At 35.7% G+C, this 19,043-nt stretch overlaps 1 protein-coding gene across 1 annotated transcript in view; it reads right to left on the bottom strand.

The window, feature by feature from the left end:
• FNDC3A (fibronectin type III domain containing 3A) overlaps nucleotides 1-19,043 on the bottom strand; it is a 170,332-nt gene that overhangs the window by 61,208 nt on the left and 90,081 nt on the right. Inside the window, exons 5-7 of the mRNA XM_080797998.1 lie at nucleotides 6,843-7,080; nucleotides 2,486-2,755; nucleotides 1,549-1,607 (exon numbers count right to left, since the gene is read on the bottom strand). Coding sequence (XP_080654124.1) covers nucleotides 1,549-1,607; nucleotides 2,486-2,755; nucleotides 6,843-7,080 — 567 coding nt within the window. The remainder of the gene's footprint in view (nucleotides 1-1,548; nucleotides 1,608-2,485; nucleotides 2,756-6,842; nucleotides 7,081-19,043) is intronic.

Raw genomic sequence — 19,043 nt, 5'->3', positions numbered from 1 at the left:
ACAGTACAATCCCTTTTTCATAAAAAGACAATAGAAAAAATATATTCCGATGGACGAACACATACAAATAAAGTGAAATTGGAAACCCAAACTGTTAGGTATGACTAAATCAGAGGCGTGGGTAACAGGACTTTATTTCTACTCCCTATATTTGTGTATTACTTATATATTTCGCCATAAAGGAGTTCACACATAACTAATAAAATTTTAATCTTAATCCCTGGCACATCTATTAGCTTACTTTTAAAATGGAGTGAAGTTATAGCTCCTAAAGCAGAGAAAGAAAAATGACTAATCTGAGTAACTGCGACATTTTGGTTTTTCCTTCTAGTTTTTTTCCTTTTTCTAAAATCTTTCCTTTATAAGACTGTAATCATGGTATCTAAATAATTTGATCACTAGCACTGTTCCTTACAATAGCATCTTTGAATGTTTTTGGTCTTCAAAAATCATATTTTTAAATGATTAAAATATTCTGTCCATAAAAATATCCCAATTTATGAATTCTTTATTTTTATTAATATTTAGTGCTGCAAAAACCATTTTGTTTGTGTAGCTTTTTATTAAGAAATGGGACCTCACGGTTTCAGAGAAGTTTAATTTTGATTACTAGTAAAAAACACTTTGGGGGGTGCCTGGGTGGCTCAGTTGGTTGAGCGACTGCCTTCAGCTCAGGTCATGATCCCAGACTTCCAGGATCGAGTCCTGCGTCGGGCTCCCAGCTCCTTGGGAGTCTGCTTCTCCCTCTGACCTTCTCCTCTCTCATGCTCTCTCTCATTCATTCTCTCTCAAATAAATAAATAAAATCTTTAAAAAAAAAAACAACACTTTGGGGTCTTAATGGGTTTAAAAAAGTTCAATTTGTATGAGTTCTTAAAATTAATCTTTTGTCAAATCTGATGCAAGTATTTTTCCTATTAAGATCTTAGCCTTTATTTAGGTTATTTAAAAAATAAGCAGAAAATTTTATATAGCCAGGTTTGCTGCCTGCCTTTTGCTGATTTTATTTCTTCTATTACATGTACACTTACAAAGGGCTGGGAAATACAAACCTCTTCTATAGTAACTCTTTTTGCATCTGGAGTTAACTGAATATATTTTTTATGGAAATCGTATAGATGGATTTTTTAAAAACTGATAATCAGTTGTACCCACACGACTTATTACATCTTTGTTTGTTCCAATGATTTTCAATGTCATTCAGCATATATTAAATCCTAGTTTAAAAAATGAACTGATTGAATATTTTGTTTCACTAACAATTCTTTCTTATGTCAAATCTACATTGATCCATTATCGATATCACATTTTTACAGTTTATCTTTTCTTTATTTTTTTTATTTAAGTAATCCCTACACTCATGTGGGGCTTAAACTTAAGACGACAAGATCAAGAGTCATGTGTTCTTCCAACTGAGCCAGTCAGGTGTCCCTGATATAATTAAGTTTTAAGCAAGGACTGAACTAGAATACACCAAAATCCTATGTGAATAATACTTAATATAAATGTCAAGAAAATACATGTCAAGAAAATACATGCAATACTTACCACTGGCTTGACAATGTTGGAAAGAAGTGCTTCAAAAGCTTTAGTTTCTTCGTCTTTTTCTAAAAAAAAGAAAGAAAAAAAAGATTATTTAAAAAATGAACTTAAATACAATCATCCCTCTCTTTCTGCAATATGTCTTCTGAAACTATGTTGGTAATCTGAGATTTTTATTTCCTAATTTTTGCTTTAGTTCATATTCAGCAGTTTGTAGTTCTTCAAGATTCTTCTGCTTCAGTTTCTATTTCCATTTTAACTGTGATCCCTAATTATAATGCCACTATATATATCTGAACCTCAAATTCTGTCAATAAAAATAAAATCTTTAATATAAATGTTAATGTAATAACCATGAGGCTATTAAAGCATTAAAATGTATTGGTGGGAAATGGAAATTATAAAGAAAAGGAAGTAGTGCTCAGAGTTCATATGGTAGAAGTCACAGGTTAGGGGAAAGGTCCAGGGAAAATAAGGGGATTTTAAGAAAAAAGGACTTCTGAAGAAAGTAATGAAGAATACTCATTCCTATAGCGTATATAGATCAATTAGTGAATGACATAATGAGTTGCTCTCAGGGACTTTATAAATAAAGAAGTTAGTAGAAATAAAGAGTTTTGATAAAAACCAGCAGAGCCATGTCAAAGGGACCAGAAAAAGAGGAAAATGAATCTGGATGAACTTTACCAGGGTTTTTCTTTCAACGAATTTCTCTTAGGTAGTAAAATTTGCCATTTAGATGAAATTACTAATTGAACTTTCCCAAATTGTAAAAAGAAGTACCCTAGTAACAATTTAGGTTCTAAAACTTCTCACATTTAGGAAGGGTTGTTAAAAACAGTTTATCTGGAGCATGATGAAATAATTGAAAGAATATACTTTTAGTTGATTAATTAATGATGAAAAGTACCAACAGGAATAGATGAGTATTTTAAATAGTTACCTTCTACTTCTGTATCAATTTGTGCACCACCTTTCCCTTTTCCTGACTTATTCTTTGCTGATCCTGCGTTTACACTGCTAGCATTCTGCCCTTTTGTGAGGCCGTTATGTTCATTTATGGGAGAAGGGCATTTCTGGGGTGAAGATGGTGGACTGCTCATTTTATCTTTCTGTGTTCCTTGGCGATCCTTTAATTTTTTCTGCAAACGTTCATATGTTTTACTAGATCTTTCATCTCTAAAGTTGGACCTTCCATGTGTAGAGTGAGCATCTAGGAAGAAATAAAAACATTTTAAAACATTATTTACTCCAAATACATTTATGACATAAGAAAGGAATAGGAAATAAATCTATTATATTGCATAAAAACTATTATAAAGTATTTCAAAGAATAATTCTGCAAAACAAAGCTATTTCTGGTTCTCCATCTACTGACAGAACCAAGTTTTTTGATTATAATTATATATATCAAATACATTTACAGAGACATTTTTCTTCATCTTTTTCCAATTAACTCTTAACCTCCACAGAAGCAGCTGATTACAACATCATTAAGTTATGATAATCATAATTGAGTTAAGAACTGAAATGAACTGTGCACAGTTCTTTTTCTTTTACTCTTTTGTAATCATCACTTTTAGCATCTCTTTCAACTTCAAACAATAAAGGAGGTAAACAGAAAACCACTACCTGCCTAAATTCTCTTATGACTCAACAAAACAAAACAAAACAAAACAAAAAAGCCCACAAAAAACCAAACTGAATCATCACTGAAAAATAGTTATAGGAGTTAATAAAAAGAAATAAGTAGGATTGTTTACTTAGAACAGAATCTAGGTACAAAACACTGCATCTCTGGATATCAAAAACTCAAGGTTGTGATTTAGAAGAATGTTATTTATTCTAATAAAAGTCACACAGCACTATAATAAAATCAATACACTTCACAAATACCGTTACCTGTCCCAGAGTTTATTTTTATTTTAAATTTAAAATCTGTAATGAGAAAAATATTTTTTAAAAAGGCTCAAAAATCTCAATAAAGTTTTAACTTATCAGTGTTTTAAGAAAATTAATACAGTATTTTTGAAATAGTACTAGAAGGATATGTACAATACTACTAGAATAAAAAACACAGGAATTTGAGTATCTACATATAGAAGAATGAGTCTGGACACCTACCTCAAACCATATACAAAAATTAAGATAAATCGAAGACCTAAATGTAGGAGGTAAGACTATTAAGTTCATAGAAGGAAACATAGGTGTCAATTTATATTGCTTTGGTTTAGGTAATAGTTTCTTAGGACCAAAAGCATAAGCTATCCAAGAAAAATCAGATTTCACCAAAATTTTTCTTTTCTGCATTAAAGGATACCTTTGAGAAAGTAAAAAGACAATGTAAGAGAAAATATCTGTATATCATATATCTGCTAAGGGACTTGAATCCGTATTTTATCAAAACTCTTACAACTTAACAATAAAAAGGCAAATAACCCAACTAAAAAAAATGGGTGCAGGATCTGAATAGACATCTCTCCAAAGAAAATACACAAATAGCTAATAAAGCTAATGAAAAGATGTTCAACATCAGTAATGAGAAATAAGCAAATCAAAACCACAATGAGACACAAGTTCACATTCACCAGAATGGTTAGAATCAAAAGACAGTAACAAGTTTTAGCAAGGATATGGAGAATTTAGAACCCTCACACATTGCTTGTAGGAATGTAAAATGGTTCAGTCACTAGGGAAAACGGTTTTTATGCCTTTTCAATAAGTTAAACATAGAATTACTATACAAGCCAGTAATTCTACTTTTAGGAATCTCACAGGAGAAGTGAAAACATGTCTACATAAAAACTTGTATACAACTGTCAAAGCATCATAATTCATTTTTCATAATGGATAAAAAGTAGAAACAATTCAAATGTCCATCAATTAATACATGGATAAACAAATTTGTATCCCTATAATGTAATATTTTCAGCCATTCAGAGGAATGGAGTACTGATTATGCTAAACTTTTGAACTAAGCCTTAAAAAAATAGCCCAGGTGAAAAAAAGCTAGACATAAAAGCCAACATATTGTATGAACATTTATATTAAATATATATATTGTGCATATATTTATATGAAAGAGCCAGAATCTCCTTTTCATGAAGGCTGCTACTAGTTATAAAACTATCATTATTAGGATCTAGTAGTAGACACTTTGGCTTATAAACTCATACACAGTAGGGCTCTTGTCTTCCAGCACTGGATAGCTAGTTTTTAGATTTGTACCCCCTGTGGATTTGTATTTTTCACTTTTCTTCACAACACTGTGAATCATATCCATGTATTCTAATATCCCCTTCTAAATAACAAAGGATTTTAACAACATGAAATAGCAACAGTTGTAACATCTAGCTTTTTAAAATAATTTTCTCAAATACCTTTTTAAAAACAAGTCATAATTAACAGTAAAGAAAATAGAAGGATGAGATTGATTTGTAATATAAACTCTCGCTACTCAGGTTTTCACTGGACCACCTCAATGAGCCTCACCTGGGAATTTGTCAGAGATGCAAAACCCAGACCCTATCCAGACCTACAGAATCAATGTGTTACTTGGGCAACAGAAGTTTGAAAAATATATATGATATATGACATAATATATATTTATTACTTATAGGCTGTGCTGTAGAATCAAAATTGTTTTAGAGATATTCTATAAGTTTACTAAACATTATGATAGGTACTGCTAAGCACGAGTGATGGGTAAGACATTTAGTTGTGAGGAGATGCGTAGTCAAATAAGGGAGAAAGACATACGAATTAAAAAAAATCAAATTGTGTTAAGTTCTGTGAAAGAAACAGGTTTCAGTGTGAGAGACTGATAAGGTAAGGTCACAGAGGATCTCTCTGAAAGCTGAAATCTAAAGGGAAAAAAGGAGCCTTCCACAGAAAAGCAAAAGAGTATTCCTGGCAGAGAGAACATATGTGCAGGGCACTGAGGCAAAAAGAACTTGGAGGTTTTGAAAAACTGAAGGGGGGTGGGGTGGGACAAGTGGGACAAAGCAGTCAGAGGCCACAGGGGATGGCCTTGTCAAGGCCAGTACATTGTAAGCAAGGTCAATTTTGGTCACCATGGTCATTCGGCAATATCTGGAGATATTTTTAGTTGTCACAACTGGTTGAGGATTGGGGGGAGGGGTAGGAGTTGTATGCTATTGGCATCTGGTAGGGCACGGCTTCTCCTGAATATCCTACAATGCAGTTTTGTACGGTGAAACATACACTTACCCATTCTCAAATATCAAGAGTGCAGACATGGAAAAATCCTGGTCTAGTAGAAGGTTCAGGATTTTATTCTAAATGTAATGAGAAGTTACTGAAATCTTTTAAATATGAGAATGGTTTGACTTATATTTTAAATGATTACTCAGGCTAAGCCTGGATGGCTGGGGGCAAGAATGACAGCAGAAAACCAACTGGAAGGTAGCTGCTACTGCAGTTATCCTGACAAGAGCTGAGAGTGGACAAGATTTGAGTAGCAGTGGAAAAAAGTAGATAAAATTTGGAAACTTCTGCAAATAAAACTGATACCAACTGATGTGGGGGTTAAAGAAGGAAGACTAAATTTGATCATGTGGTTTTCACTTGAGCAAACTGAATAGACATGTATCAAGATGAAGATGACAGAGGAAAGCAGGCTACATAATTGAGATTTATGTTTTAGAAACAATGTAACTGATATGCATGAGGCATTTCAGTGGTTATTAAGAAGTCAGAAATGTAAGTCTGAAGCTCAGAGGTGAGGTTGTGGCTGGAGACACAAATGTGAGACCTGTCAGTATACAAATGGTATTTAAATACATAGGGAAGAATAAGATAATTATTTGGTGTATGTGTGGTTGTCTATTCTTCCCAGCAATTTATTAACTCCCTGGGGTCCATGGTTAGGTCTTGTTTCCTCCCCCACCTCTCTTCCCAGTCCTTTATAGAGCCCAGCAACTTTGGTAAGTGGCATCACAACCTTAAATATTTAACAACAGTATGATTGTTCCTGGCTGAAAATGTTCCTCAGAGTCTAGCTGGCAGAAGAGAGAAGAAAAGTTCTTGTTTGGACATGTCCCCACTAAATATTGCTGCACGATGTAAGTTATTTTTCCTCTTTGATTTTGTTTACTTTTTTGCCTTGAGGGGTAATCATGAGGATGAAATACTTAACACAGTGCTTGGGTCAGAGAACATGATTGTGGTATTGTTACTGTTTGGTCATTTCTTTTATATAATAGGAGGAAAGCATCTATTATACATCCAAGTAAAGAAGAACTAACTCCACAAGACAGGAATATTTTTAGATGTCTTACCTACATCTCCATATACTTGTGAAGACTGATACTGTGGCAAATACTGTGTTGCCATGTCTCCAGCTCCAGTCACTGGTGAGTACATATGGCGTGGGGGAGGGGGCATCATGGTTGGGACAGGAATGAAACCAGGCAGAGGAGGATGTGGGGAACGGTGTATGACTGTGTGACTACCCGGATGAAACTCTGGTGCCTGAGGAACCACAACAACTCTTCGAACACCATTGTCTTCAATAACCTACAAAATGAACATTAAACATTTCTTCCATAAGATGTAAGCAATCTTTTGATATAGGTTAGAGTAAGAATTTTTATACCATTAGAAGTTAAATTAAGAAATTTTACAGAATATGAATTAATACACTAAGTACATATACATAATACTGAACAACATGAAGTAGTTTTTGTTATACAATGCAACATAAATCTTAAATCAATGATGAGATTAGCTAAATAATAATAGAAACAATGAGCCACAATATTAGGTATTTACTTCTTTGTGTTATGTGCATTTACTGATGCATTAAAAACGAAGGGAGATTCAAAGAATTTTTGGTTTTAACACAATGTGGGGGGTGCCTGGGTGGCTCAGTCAGTTAAGCAGCTGCCTTGGGCTCAGGTCATATTCTCAAGAGTCCTGGGATTGAGCCCTGCAATATGTCTGGCTCCCTGCTCAGTGGGGAGTCTGCTTCTCCCCTCTCTCTGCCCCTTGCCCTGTTTCTGCATTCATGCTCTCATTGTCTCTCAAATAAATAAATAAAATCTTAAACACACACACACACACACACACACACACAAATAGGGTCAGGAATTAATTTGCTTCCCCATACTATGGATGGGGGTTGGGGGATATAAGCTACAGAAAGAACACAAACTGTGAAGTAGAAATGGGGAAAAAACTGGATCCAGATTCCTAAGATCAACCATATATTGCATTTAGGAACAAAATTCTTGCAAACATTACCAGGACAATTTTAACAGCTAAAGATCTTTTCAAGGGAGACAAACACCTAACATATTACTTCCCAGTTAAGTATCTGTGGCTTTCCATTTTAGAAATTACACATTTTTAAAAGGTTTTTATTTTAATTCCAGTTGGTTAACATACAGTGTAATATTATATTCTGGTGTAAAATGATAGTGATTCAACACTTCCATACAACATCCAATGCTCACTACAACACATGTACTCCTAACCCCACTACTTGTTTAACCCATTCCCCTTACCCACCTCCCCTATGGTAACCATCAGTGTGTTCTCTATAATTATCTGTTTCTTGGTTTGCCTCTCTGTTCCTTTTTTCTTTGCTCATTTGTTTAATTCCACGTACGAGTGAAGGCATATGGCATTTGTCTTTCCCTGACTTATTTTACCCAGTATAATACTCCCGTTCCATCCACATCATTGCAAATGGCAAGATTTCATTCATTTTTATGGCTGAGTAATATTCCATTGTATACATATATAAAATCTTTTTGTCTCTCAGATCTAGGATTAGGGTTCAGTTTGGGACAGAATAATAGTTAGGGTTAGGGACCGTGTGAGGGTATATGCTTAACCCTAACCCCTAACCCTAACCTTAAAATTATCCCTCTGGAGAGGTCTCTGAACTGCAGGGTAATAGGCACATACCCTCACACAGTCCCTAAACCTAACCGTTATTCTAGCCCTGAACTGAATCCTAGATATTATATATTTTTAAAAAGGGGTTACACTGCAGAAAAGGAATTTTTCTTTTTAAAGATTTTATTTTTATTGATCTGTCAGAGAGAGAGAGAGAGAGAGAGAGAGAGCGTGCGCGCATAGGCAGGCAGAGCGGCAGGCGAGAAGCAGGCTCCCTGCCAAGCAAGGAGCCCAATGGGGGACTCGATCCCAGGACATTGGGATCATGACCTGAGCCAAAGGCAGCCGCTTAACTGACTGAGCCACCTAGGCGTCCCAAGAAAAGGAATTTTCAAAATGACAGATTTATTCCCTTTCAATTTCACTGGAGCTGCCAGGACATAAAGGAAAGCCCAATAGGATATAGGATTTTATCTCAAAATTAGGAATCCCTCTATTAAAATAGGGCCCTTAAACTTTTAGACTTAAAAGGTTACTATCAAGGTATAATAAATGGCTAATAATACCTTTCTCTTAAGGAAAAAGAAAATTATTAAAATATAAAGTGCTAACTTAAAGGCAAATCCTGCTATTTTCAGGAAGAACAAGTTTTACTATTCTTAAGAACAGCAAAATTTGGGGGTGCCCACCTGGCTCAGCTGGAAAAACATGCAACTCTTGATCTCACAGTTGTGAGTTCAAGCCCCATATTGGGGACAGCGATTGTATAAATAAATAAACTTAAAAAAATGGAATAGCAAGTTTTGTATATAAACATATACATGCTTGGTAGGTATATTAGAAAACACACTTATTTAGGAACAGATAAGCCTAAATTACAAATCAATGATTATTGCTTTAGAAAGATTATAGTTACTATTAAACACCCCATTAAACTATCTTTACCTGTTGGGAGTATGAGACGAACTATCTGTACTAGAAGACCAAATGAATTCAGTTTTTTATATACTAGCTCTAGGGCTATAATGTATAATGCCTTGCTTCCAGCAAAATAAATGTATCATATTCTGTCTTTCTTCCCATTTAATTCAGTTCTGAATTCAAGCCTCAGACAAGTACATGTAATTGGCAGAAATGAAATATCTGGAGCCCTAGCTGGAGAAAGTCTGGAAACTATAGATTTTCAGCCTTTAACCCAAAGAGGGGACATGAGAAGGAGCCTGGAATGGATTTTTAGCAAGCCAAACTACAGTGTCTGACACAATATACTACTTTCACCTTTATCAACTCTCCAACTCACTAATCTTAAATGACTCCCATTTCTGATAAGATTATAGTCCATATTCTCTGACCTGGCCTTCAGTCTTGTTCCAAACTATCTTCTTAAATGTATTTTTTTCCTTTACCAAATCCTGAGCCCTTAACTCCAGCCAGGCTGGTATACTAAAGACCTGTCTTCATATAAACCCATACATTTCCATATCCTGGACTTCTGTTTATGACATCTTTCTTTTCACTTTGCCTCCCCTTAATATACAACTATGCAAATACCATCTATCCTTCCATATCTAGTAACTTTACCTTCTCCGCTCATTTAAAAAAAGACAAAAACATTGGTAATCTAGGTGAGAAAAAATGTTAGTGATGTCTTTGTGGGGCACACATACTAATAGGGGCAGTGAATACAAAAAGAAGAGTCAATTATTTAGCATGTTGTCAGCAGATAAGTATCTTGGGGAAAACAACAACAACAGGTGAGCGGGATCAGAAGCATTGTGGGAGTGTGACAGGTTGCAGTGTAAAACAGAGTGACCAGGATAGGCCTTATTGGCAAAATGAAATTGGAGCAGACTTAAAGTAACTGAATGAATTAGCCATGTAAAAATCTGGAAGAGTGTTCTGGACAGAGAAAACAGAACAAAGTCCCTAACAAATAAAAGTAGTTTTAGAAGGAAGCCAATGTGCCTAGTTCAGCATAAGGAAGAAGGGTAGGTAGAAGCAGATAAGGTCAAAGAGATAAAGGGAGTGGCCAATCAGGAAGGACCATATGAGCTATTAATAAGCACCTAAACTTCAGCATTTACATCAGTGAAAGGAGGAACCACCAAAGAGTTTTGGGCAGAAAAGTGATGTGTCACTGGTGCCCAGCCAGGGATGATTTCCACCCCGTCAAACATTTGGCAGTACCTAGGGACATTTTTGGTTGTCACAACTGGGAGTGGGTAGTACCAGCATCTAGTGGGTAGAGAGGTCAGGGAAGCTGCTAGCTACCTACAACACAGAGGACAATTTCTTACAACAAAAATGACTGGGCCTAAAACGTCTGTAGTGCTGAGGTTGAGAAATCCTAACATAACCTTATACTTAATAGGATTACTTTGGTTGCTGAGTTGAGAACAGTTTGTAGGACAAGGGAACAACAACAACAACAACAACAATAACAACAGGAAAACCAGAAAGCTATTGCAGTATCTAGGCAAGAAATGGTGATGGCTTGGACCAGGGTGGTAAAAAGAGGTTCACATTCTCCATATATTTAAAGGAAGAACAAGATTAGCTGATGATGCCACTGGAGAAGTTAGAAAAAGAAGTTATGGAAGGATGGTGTTCTATCAACTGTGAAGGGGGAGGGCAATAAGGCAGAATAAGTTATTTCAGGGGGAAAGACCTGAAGTTTTAGGTTTTAGACATGTGAATTTAGTTAAGTCTATAAGACATCTAAGTGGAAACGTTCAGTAGGCAGTTAGATATACTAGCCTGAAGTTCTGAAAAGACTGGAAAAGGACAACCAAGTAAAGTAGGAAGACTAAGAAGAATGTGGAGTCTGGAAGTTCAGTAAAGTGTACCAAGGAAGAAGGATCGCCTTTGTCAAAAACTGCTGAAAGGTCAAATAAGATGAAGATGAAGAACTGACCACTGGATTTAGCAATGTGGAAGTTACTGTGACTTTGATGAGAACAGTTTTGGTGTAATCATAGGGACAAACCCTAACTGAAGTGGGTTTAGAGAGGAAAGTGGGGAGCAGAATTAGAGAGCTAAAAGCCCAATTTGGGCAAGTATTCCTGCAGAGGGGAATACGGAAATAAGGTGGTGGCTGGTAGCAGTGGAGTAAAGAAACTAAAAAATGTGTTGTTTTTTTGTGAGAACAATGACAACATGCTGATAGAATGAGAACGACCCATCAGACAGTAAGAAATTGATGAAGTAGAAGACAGAGAAAAATGCAGGCAAAAGGGAATGGGATCCAAGACTCCACTGGGAGGACCGGGTCTAGAGAGAAGCAGAAAAGTCTGTCTCCATTCTAGATGAAAAGGAAGAGTGGTGAGTTGACATGAGATGGCAAAGCACGTAAGCCCAGATGCTGGTAGAGATTCTGGGGCTAAGGGTCTATGGAAGGTTTCTTTTGATTGCTTTCCGTGAACCCTCTTCTGGGCACCGCAATCTTAACGTCCTCTCCTTCCTATCATTTCTATTACATTTATTCTGTATCGCTTGTTAGGTATTTTTAACACTGTAGTATTTGTTAACTTTTAAATGCATAGGTCTTACCCTACAACTTAACTCTAAGTTCCTAAAGGGACATGTATTAACTTTTTAATCCTCATAACAATATTACAAATAGGTAGCATTATTATCTCAATTTTTCAGATGGGGAAACTGAGGCATGCAGATGTTAAGTAACTTGCTAAGGTCACATAAGCAGTAAATGGAGGAGCTAATATTTGAACTCTTGCACTTTGGCTTTAATTCCATGTCTATCTATAGGTACCTGTTTCTCTAGTGTCTTTTTAAAAAAATTTAATTTTATTTTTTCAGTGTTCCAAGATTCATTGTTTAATGTACCACATCCAGTGCTCCATGCAATATGTGCCCTCCTTAATACCCACCACCAGGCTCACCCATCCCCCCCACCCCATCCCTTCCCAAACCCTCAGTTTGTTTTCTCAGAGTCCACAGTCTCTCAGGGTTCATCTTCCCCTCCGGTTTCCCCCAATTCATTTTTCCTGTCCTTCTCCTATGTCCTTCATGTTATTCCTTATGTTCCACAAGTAAACGAAACTGTATGATAACTGACTTTCTCTGCTTGACTTATTTCACTCAGCATAATCCCCTCCAGATTTTAGTGTCTTTTTAAATGTCACAACATAAGCAAGATCTCACTGGTTAAAAAGAAACAGCTAATTTATGAAATTAAAACCACTTTTCTACTGAAAAAGAACATTTAAAATATAAAGATAAGTCAGGAGAAGGAAGAATGGGAAGTTATTTTTTATTAGGTACAGAGTTTCAGTTTTACAAAAAATAGAGTTCTGTAGATGGATGGTAGTGAAGGTAGTGCAACAGTGAATACATTTAATGACACTAAACTGTACATTTATAAAGTTACAATGGTAAATTTTTTGTTATGTATATTTTATCACAATTAAAAAAAAGAAAGCTAGGAAACATAAAAAAGAAAAAAAGAGACAGATCAGGACCAAGAAAGTATGGAGAACTGTACCACTTCAAGTAACCTCCTGAGAAGCCAGGAGTGAGGCTGGGGGCCTCAAAACTATCCGCTAAGTCTAGTTGCTGACAAATGGCTAACCATGCAGACAATGAATTTTATACTAACAGGGTATACCAATGGTGATGATTAAAATAGAATCAGTAAGTTGTGAAAAGAAAAGAAAAGGAAAGATAAAATTTAATCCAAATTAGTCTGTTAAAAAAATTAAAACAAAGATAAGACAGTAAAATAGAATTAAATAGGGCTATCAGCATCGATCCGACTACCTAACCACATATGCCACACAATTTCTAGCTAGGCAAAGCCCTGTTTTTTCCTTTACTAAACACAGACATAATTAAAAGGGGCTACAGAAAGAGGAATTTGTGTTTATATTTTCTATTGTGTGTCTGTTCTCCACCAGAATATACATTCCATGACAAATCTGTTCTGCTTCCTATTTTCTTCCCAACACCTGAAACAACTCCTAGCATAGGGCAGATGCTCAAAGAAAACTGCCGAATCAATGACACAACCAGTTATAAATGTATTCCATTAGTTCTACTAGAATGCCACATAATTTCCCCCGTTTTAACACCTTATTATTAGAATTCTGTGATTTCCTCAATTCTTACAACCTTTGCTTCTGCCTAACTTTTAGCAACCTACTTCTATGGCCTTACTCTAAACCCAAAACTATTCCCACTTTAAGCTACTAAATAATAATATAGGTATTTCTAGCCATTCATTCAACAGATATTTATTTTATATTTACAACTGTACATACACACACAATAATGCCCATGTCTTTTGGCAGCATTATTGCTGCCGCAATTTTGACAGAAAAGACTGAGATCAGACTGGTATGTAGAATCTCTGAAAAACATACTGACCTCATTGCTGTGTGCTGACATAAAGGCAAAGTGAGATACCAAGTCCAGCTCAAAGGAGTAATCTCAGGCTTTTCCTGAAGTTGATATAGCTCCTTCCCCACATTATGAGATCTACAATCCCCTTCCTGTTAGGTACCCTCTCATCACCATAACAACCCACATTCCATAAAAAAACAGGGGAGCCATTAAAGAGAGGCAGAAGGACAGAACTTTTGATGCTGCTTTTTAGGTGTCTCATTCAGGTAGTCTCTAATCTTTTCTTGATAAGTCATTAATTTCATCACTAAAATATAAGTGTTATTCTGTGCTGCAATGCTCTTAGAGACTATAAGTTAGTATTATTTGCCAGTAAATTAAATTTCTTCTACTCCTATCACCATTTGCTTTCTGTGTTTTACAGTTTTTGTTTTCCCATTTGGTATCTTAGTTCAGTTGGTACATATTCCTGCTTCTATTGAAGCAGTCAATCTCTCACAAACCTCCCTTTCTTTTTAAACTACAAAAATACAACTCATTAAGGCCATGTCTAAAATTATGTTTGTAATTTTGTAGTTAGAGGCTACAGGGATATTTATTATATGTTTACAGAGAGTATCTTTAGGTTATAAACATTCAATGTAATTTTTTCCCTACCCTTTCCACATTTTCTACATACTCATGATTAGAAAAATATACAATATTTAAAGTACACAACTATATTTGTTCTTTACCACAAAAATATTTTTTGCAAAGTTAGTATTCCTTTATGTTTAAGCATCTAATGAACAAGTTTTTCTTTCTGCGTATCATTTAAACTAGCTTTAAGTCTATCATACTGGACAGTAACTTTCAGAGTTTCATGGTTAATAAAAAAACTGCTTCTTAAAAAATAATGATTTCTAAAAATGATGATTCATTTTCTGATCCAACAATAAAAGCTATGTAACCAAAAAAATTAAGTCTATTTTTTTTTAAGATTATTATTTTTTTATTTATTTGACAGAGAGAGAGATCCCAAGCAGGCAGAGAGGAAGGCAGAAAGAGAGAGGAGGAAGCAGGCTCCCCTGCTGAGCAGAGAGCCCAACGCAGGGCTCGATCCCAGGACCCTGGGATCATGACCCGAGCCGAAGGCAGAGGCTTTAACCCACTGAGCCACCCAGGCGCCCCAAATTAAGTCTATTTTAAGAGCTATTTTTGTACACTAGTGGAAAAGGGGGGGCAACTGTCCTTAGGAACTCTACCCTTTTGATGGCAAGGGCATTTTACATCTTTACAAAGCAATCTTCTCTTCAAAACTTAAGGTCAACAGAATAAAATCATCCAGGTTCCCTCCCATTACTTTTGTCAAGAACGCTAAAATACAGAGCAATAAAGTATAAATATTGTAAAATAAACAATATTGCAGAACTCTGAATAAATTCACAAAGGAAGTATAATACAATACTAGCAATTTTAATATTAACAGAGGATTTGGATTTTACAAATCTTAAATAAGAAAAACAATTACTCCTTTAAAAAGTTACTGATACCCTGTCCTTGTCTAATATTACTCTTAAAATGAAGTTAAGTATATTTATGAGTTAATGATGAGTTAGTATCTGAAATGGTTCTAATCTTAATAGGGACATGCCATTGGTATAAACATTACAAATTTGAAGGTTGATATATCTCAGGTAAATCATGATTTTTTCATATTTTTCTCTCAAAAGTACTTTCATTAAATCTCGATCTGCATCTTAAATTAAGATCTATCTTTGGGATCTTTCACTTTTCTGCCCCACTATTCTCTTAGGTACATATTACTATTTCCTCAGTGATAGAGCTAAACAGTCCCAAAACTGGATTTTTATTTCTCCCGTATTTGCTTGCCTCACCTAACTTTTTAGGATGCATAAATTTGCTGAATTCTATCAGCACGGACTTATTACATAATAATATGGCAAAAATATTATGTGACCTCCACCTATGCCCCTTAGATCACTGCTTTTCACCAAAAGATACACATTCATATCATGGCAAGAGAAAGAGGTGAAGAGCCACAAGGGGAGATAAGTACATTAAAGTCTAAAGGAAGACTGTGGATGATAGGTATTCATGCGTTTAGTATTTGTGCTATGTATGTAGGGGTTGAACTCATGACCTTGAGCCAAGTCTTCTCTCTTTTGAGAGAAATGCCACCTGTACTTTATTATAGCCACCTATATGTCTTAGCATTTGGCTCAACTCCCAGTTTCTAGATTTGCTAAGATAATTATGTTTCCTTGTATGTCAAGTTTTGGACAATGATTAAGTGATTAGCTGTGCCCAGAGCCTGATTCTTAAGTATTTTCTAAATTAGAAATTGTGTATGCTAGAAATGGTGGGTTATTTCCACAATGATGTCAAAATGCTAGAATACCCACTTACATAGTGGGTATTTAAATTATTTCAATTATGATGAGACTATACATTTTTGTTTATTGATTACTCCTGTGTACCTGAAAATGATACATTTCCTACAGATAGTCTTTATCTTAAATTAAGGTAGGTAATAGTAGCCCACTAGCCTCACATAATCCTCCCAGTAAGATTACTATTAAAATTCATTCACTTATTTGACAAATATTTATGAAATATCTACTGTATTTGGGCTACCATAGAATAAAAAAAATTAAAAGGCAGTGCCTATCCTCAAGGAACTTAAAATCCTGTAAAATTCCACAATTATAATACGAGGTGGCATTTAATTTATAACCAAGAGATGGTACAAATAACTTGGTCTAGGTCCTCAAGGATGGGTAGACTTTCTAAAAGGCAGAAATGAGCAAATGAGTAACGTTCCCCAGATAACAGCATTAACAAAACCACGGAGAAAGGAAAACATCAAGGGAGCATATGAATACAGGCCTACTTTATTCTACTGTGCTTTGCCTCACTGAGCTTTGCAAATACTGCATTTTTTAAAAATTCAAAGTTTGTGGCAACCTTGTGTTGAGCAAGTCTACTGGTGCCATTTTTCAACAGCATTTGCTCATTTGGTGTTTCTGTGTCACATTTTGGTAATCCTCACAATACTTCACAATACTCCCCCCCTCCCCTCCCTTTTTTTTTTTTTAAAAAAGATTTTATTTATTTATTTGACAGACAGAGATCACAAGTAGGCAGACAGGCAGGCAGAGAGAGAGGAGGTAGCAGGCTCCCTGCAGAGCAGAGAGGCTGATGTGGGGCTCGATCCCAGGACCCTGGGACCATGACCTGAGCTGAAGGCAGAGGCTTTAACCCACTGAGCCACCCAGGTGCCCCTTCTTTTTTTTTTTTAAAGCAGGCTCAATGTAGGGCTTGAACTCATGACCTTGAGACTGAATCCCAAGTTCTACCAACTGAGCCAGCCAGGTGTCCCTCAAACATTTTCATTATTATTATATTTGTTAAGGTGACCTGTGATATTATTACTGTATTGTTTTGGGTGCTATAAACTGCACCCATATAAGACGGTGGACTTAACTAGTAAGTGTGTGTTCTGACTGCTCCATCAAATGGCTATTCCCCCATCTGTTTCCATCTCCTCAGGTCTATTTCCCAAGACACGACAATACTGAAATTAAGCCATGTAGACTCCTACTTGACCTTCAAGACTTGGTTCAAATGTCACTTTTCCAAAGAGGCCTATTTTGACTACCCTATTTTAAAACGTAACCAAGGTCTATTTTCTTTCCTTTTCCACCCCCACTGCTTACTACCTAACGTACTACATAATTTATCCATGTGTTATATGCTTATGGTTTTCTTCTCCCCACAAGAATGTTAACTACAGAAAGACAGATGTTTTTGCCTTTTATTTACAGATATATCACAATCATCTAGAAGACTGCCTGACATACATGAGCACTCAATACATATCTGTTGAACACTGCTGAGTACAGGAACTGTAAGAGTTCAAAATCTTCTCAGAAGAAAAAAATTATTAAACTGTGAGAAACTCATTAAAAGGATATACCTAGTGTGCCATGAGAACCCACAGGAGAGACACCTGGAAACATTCAAGAAAAGCTACTTCCAGAAGGTTATGACTGAATGAAAGGAGAAGGGTAGGAATCTGCCATAAAAATAAACGTACTGCTAGGTGTGAGAAAAGCTGGATACTCTTTAGTTGCACTGAAATAAATTGTCAGTAGCACCAAATACAGAGCTTAGTGGAGAAAGGTCTGAGAAGGAGCAACCACGTAAAGTAGAAAGAATCAGGACAGTATTATGTCAAGGAAATTTGGGGGTAAACTGTATCAGTAGTGTCAAATGTTTAGGGGGCCACAAAAAGGGTAAGACTGGAAAAAAGGCCTTGAGTTTGGACCATATCAGAGAGCAGATTTAGTAGGATAACACAGAACCGTCAGTATGACAGTAGAGATATCTTCTGAAAAGCTTACAGATACTTTGAAATGTTATCTTACATATTATCATCCCATCTTCTGGTTAGGACACAGAAGACTTAAGGAAGTTGATTTGTCTAAGGCCACAGAGCCAGCAAGGGCTTGAAATAAGAAATGGATCCAGCTTTTCTGACTCTAATTCTCATATGACTTCTATTCTCACCAACATGGTCTTCTTTTGCTGTCATTCAAAGTGGTGGGCTTCATAGTATGGGCAGTTAATCTATCACAATATCCCACCAATATTCTGACATAATCATGAAGGAAGTAAGAGAGGACCTGAAGAAAATTTCAAGTGTAACTTCAGTGCTTAAAAAAAAGAAACTGAATTATTTCTAAAAAGGATATGAGGCAATGAGTGCAGACTACACAGAATCTTAGTACCAGATGATACTCAGAATACTTACATTTAATTCAGTTTGCCTGTGCAAATAAGTTAGCTGTATTTTATTCTTTAAGTCAGGGCTTCCCAAGTGATGCATAGGAAAGGACTGTAAATGTGTGATGATACCGATTCCCTTAGCCTTTAGGGCTGATGGTCTCTAGGTCTAAATTTTCTTCTATGTACCACAATGTGCCATATAATTATTATGGGTGTTCATGAGATATTTTATGAATACAGATGGAACACTATCTAGGGTGACTTCCAAGCACCTTTAAACCTTAAGATATTATTTACATTATCACATATTCAGGGAAATAAAGCTCTAGAATTAATTTTCTATAATAATTCAACACCTAAAGCCAAGGCCAAACGATAATGCTGTCAATTTCATTTCTCCTCCTTTCCAAATACACTAAATGTACTAGAATGTGAAACAGATACCAAAAGATATATTGTACGAGGTAAGCTTCAGTACTGAAATGGTA

The sequence above is a fragment of the Martes martes genome (assembly GCF_963455335.1).
Source record: "Martes martes genome assembly, chromosome: 3".
Classification (NCBI taxonomy): domain Eukaryota; kingdom Metazoa; phylum Chordata; class Mammalia; order Carnivora; family Mustelidae; genus Martes; species Martes martes.
Note: the sequence above shows the minus strand (reverse complement) of the source record. Positions and strands in the feature narration are given on the sequence as shown.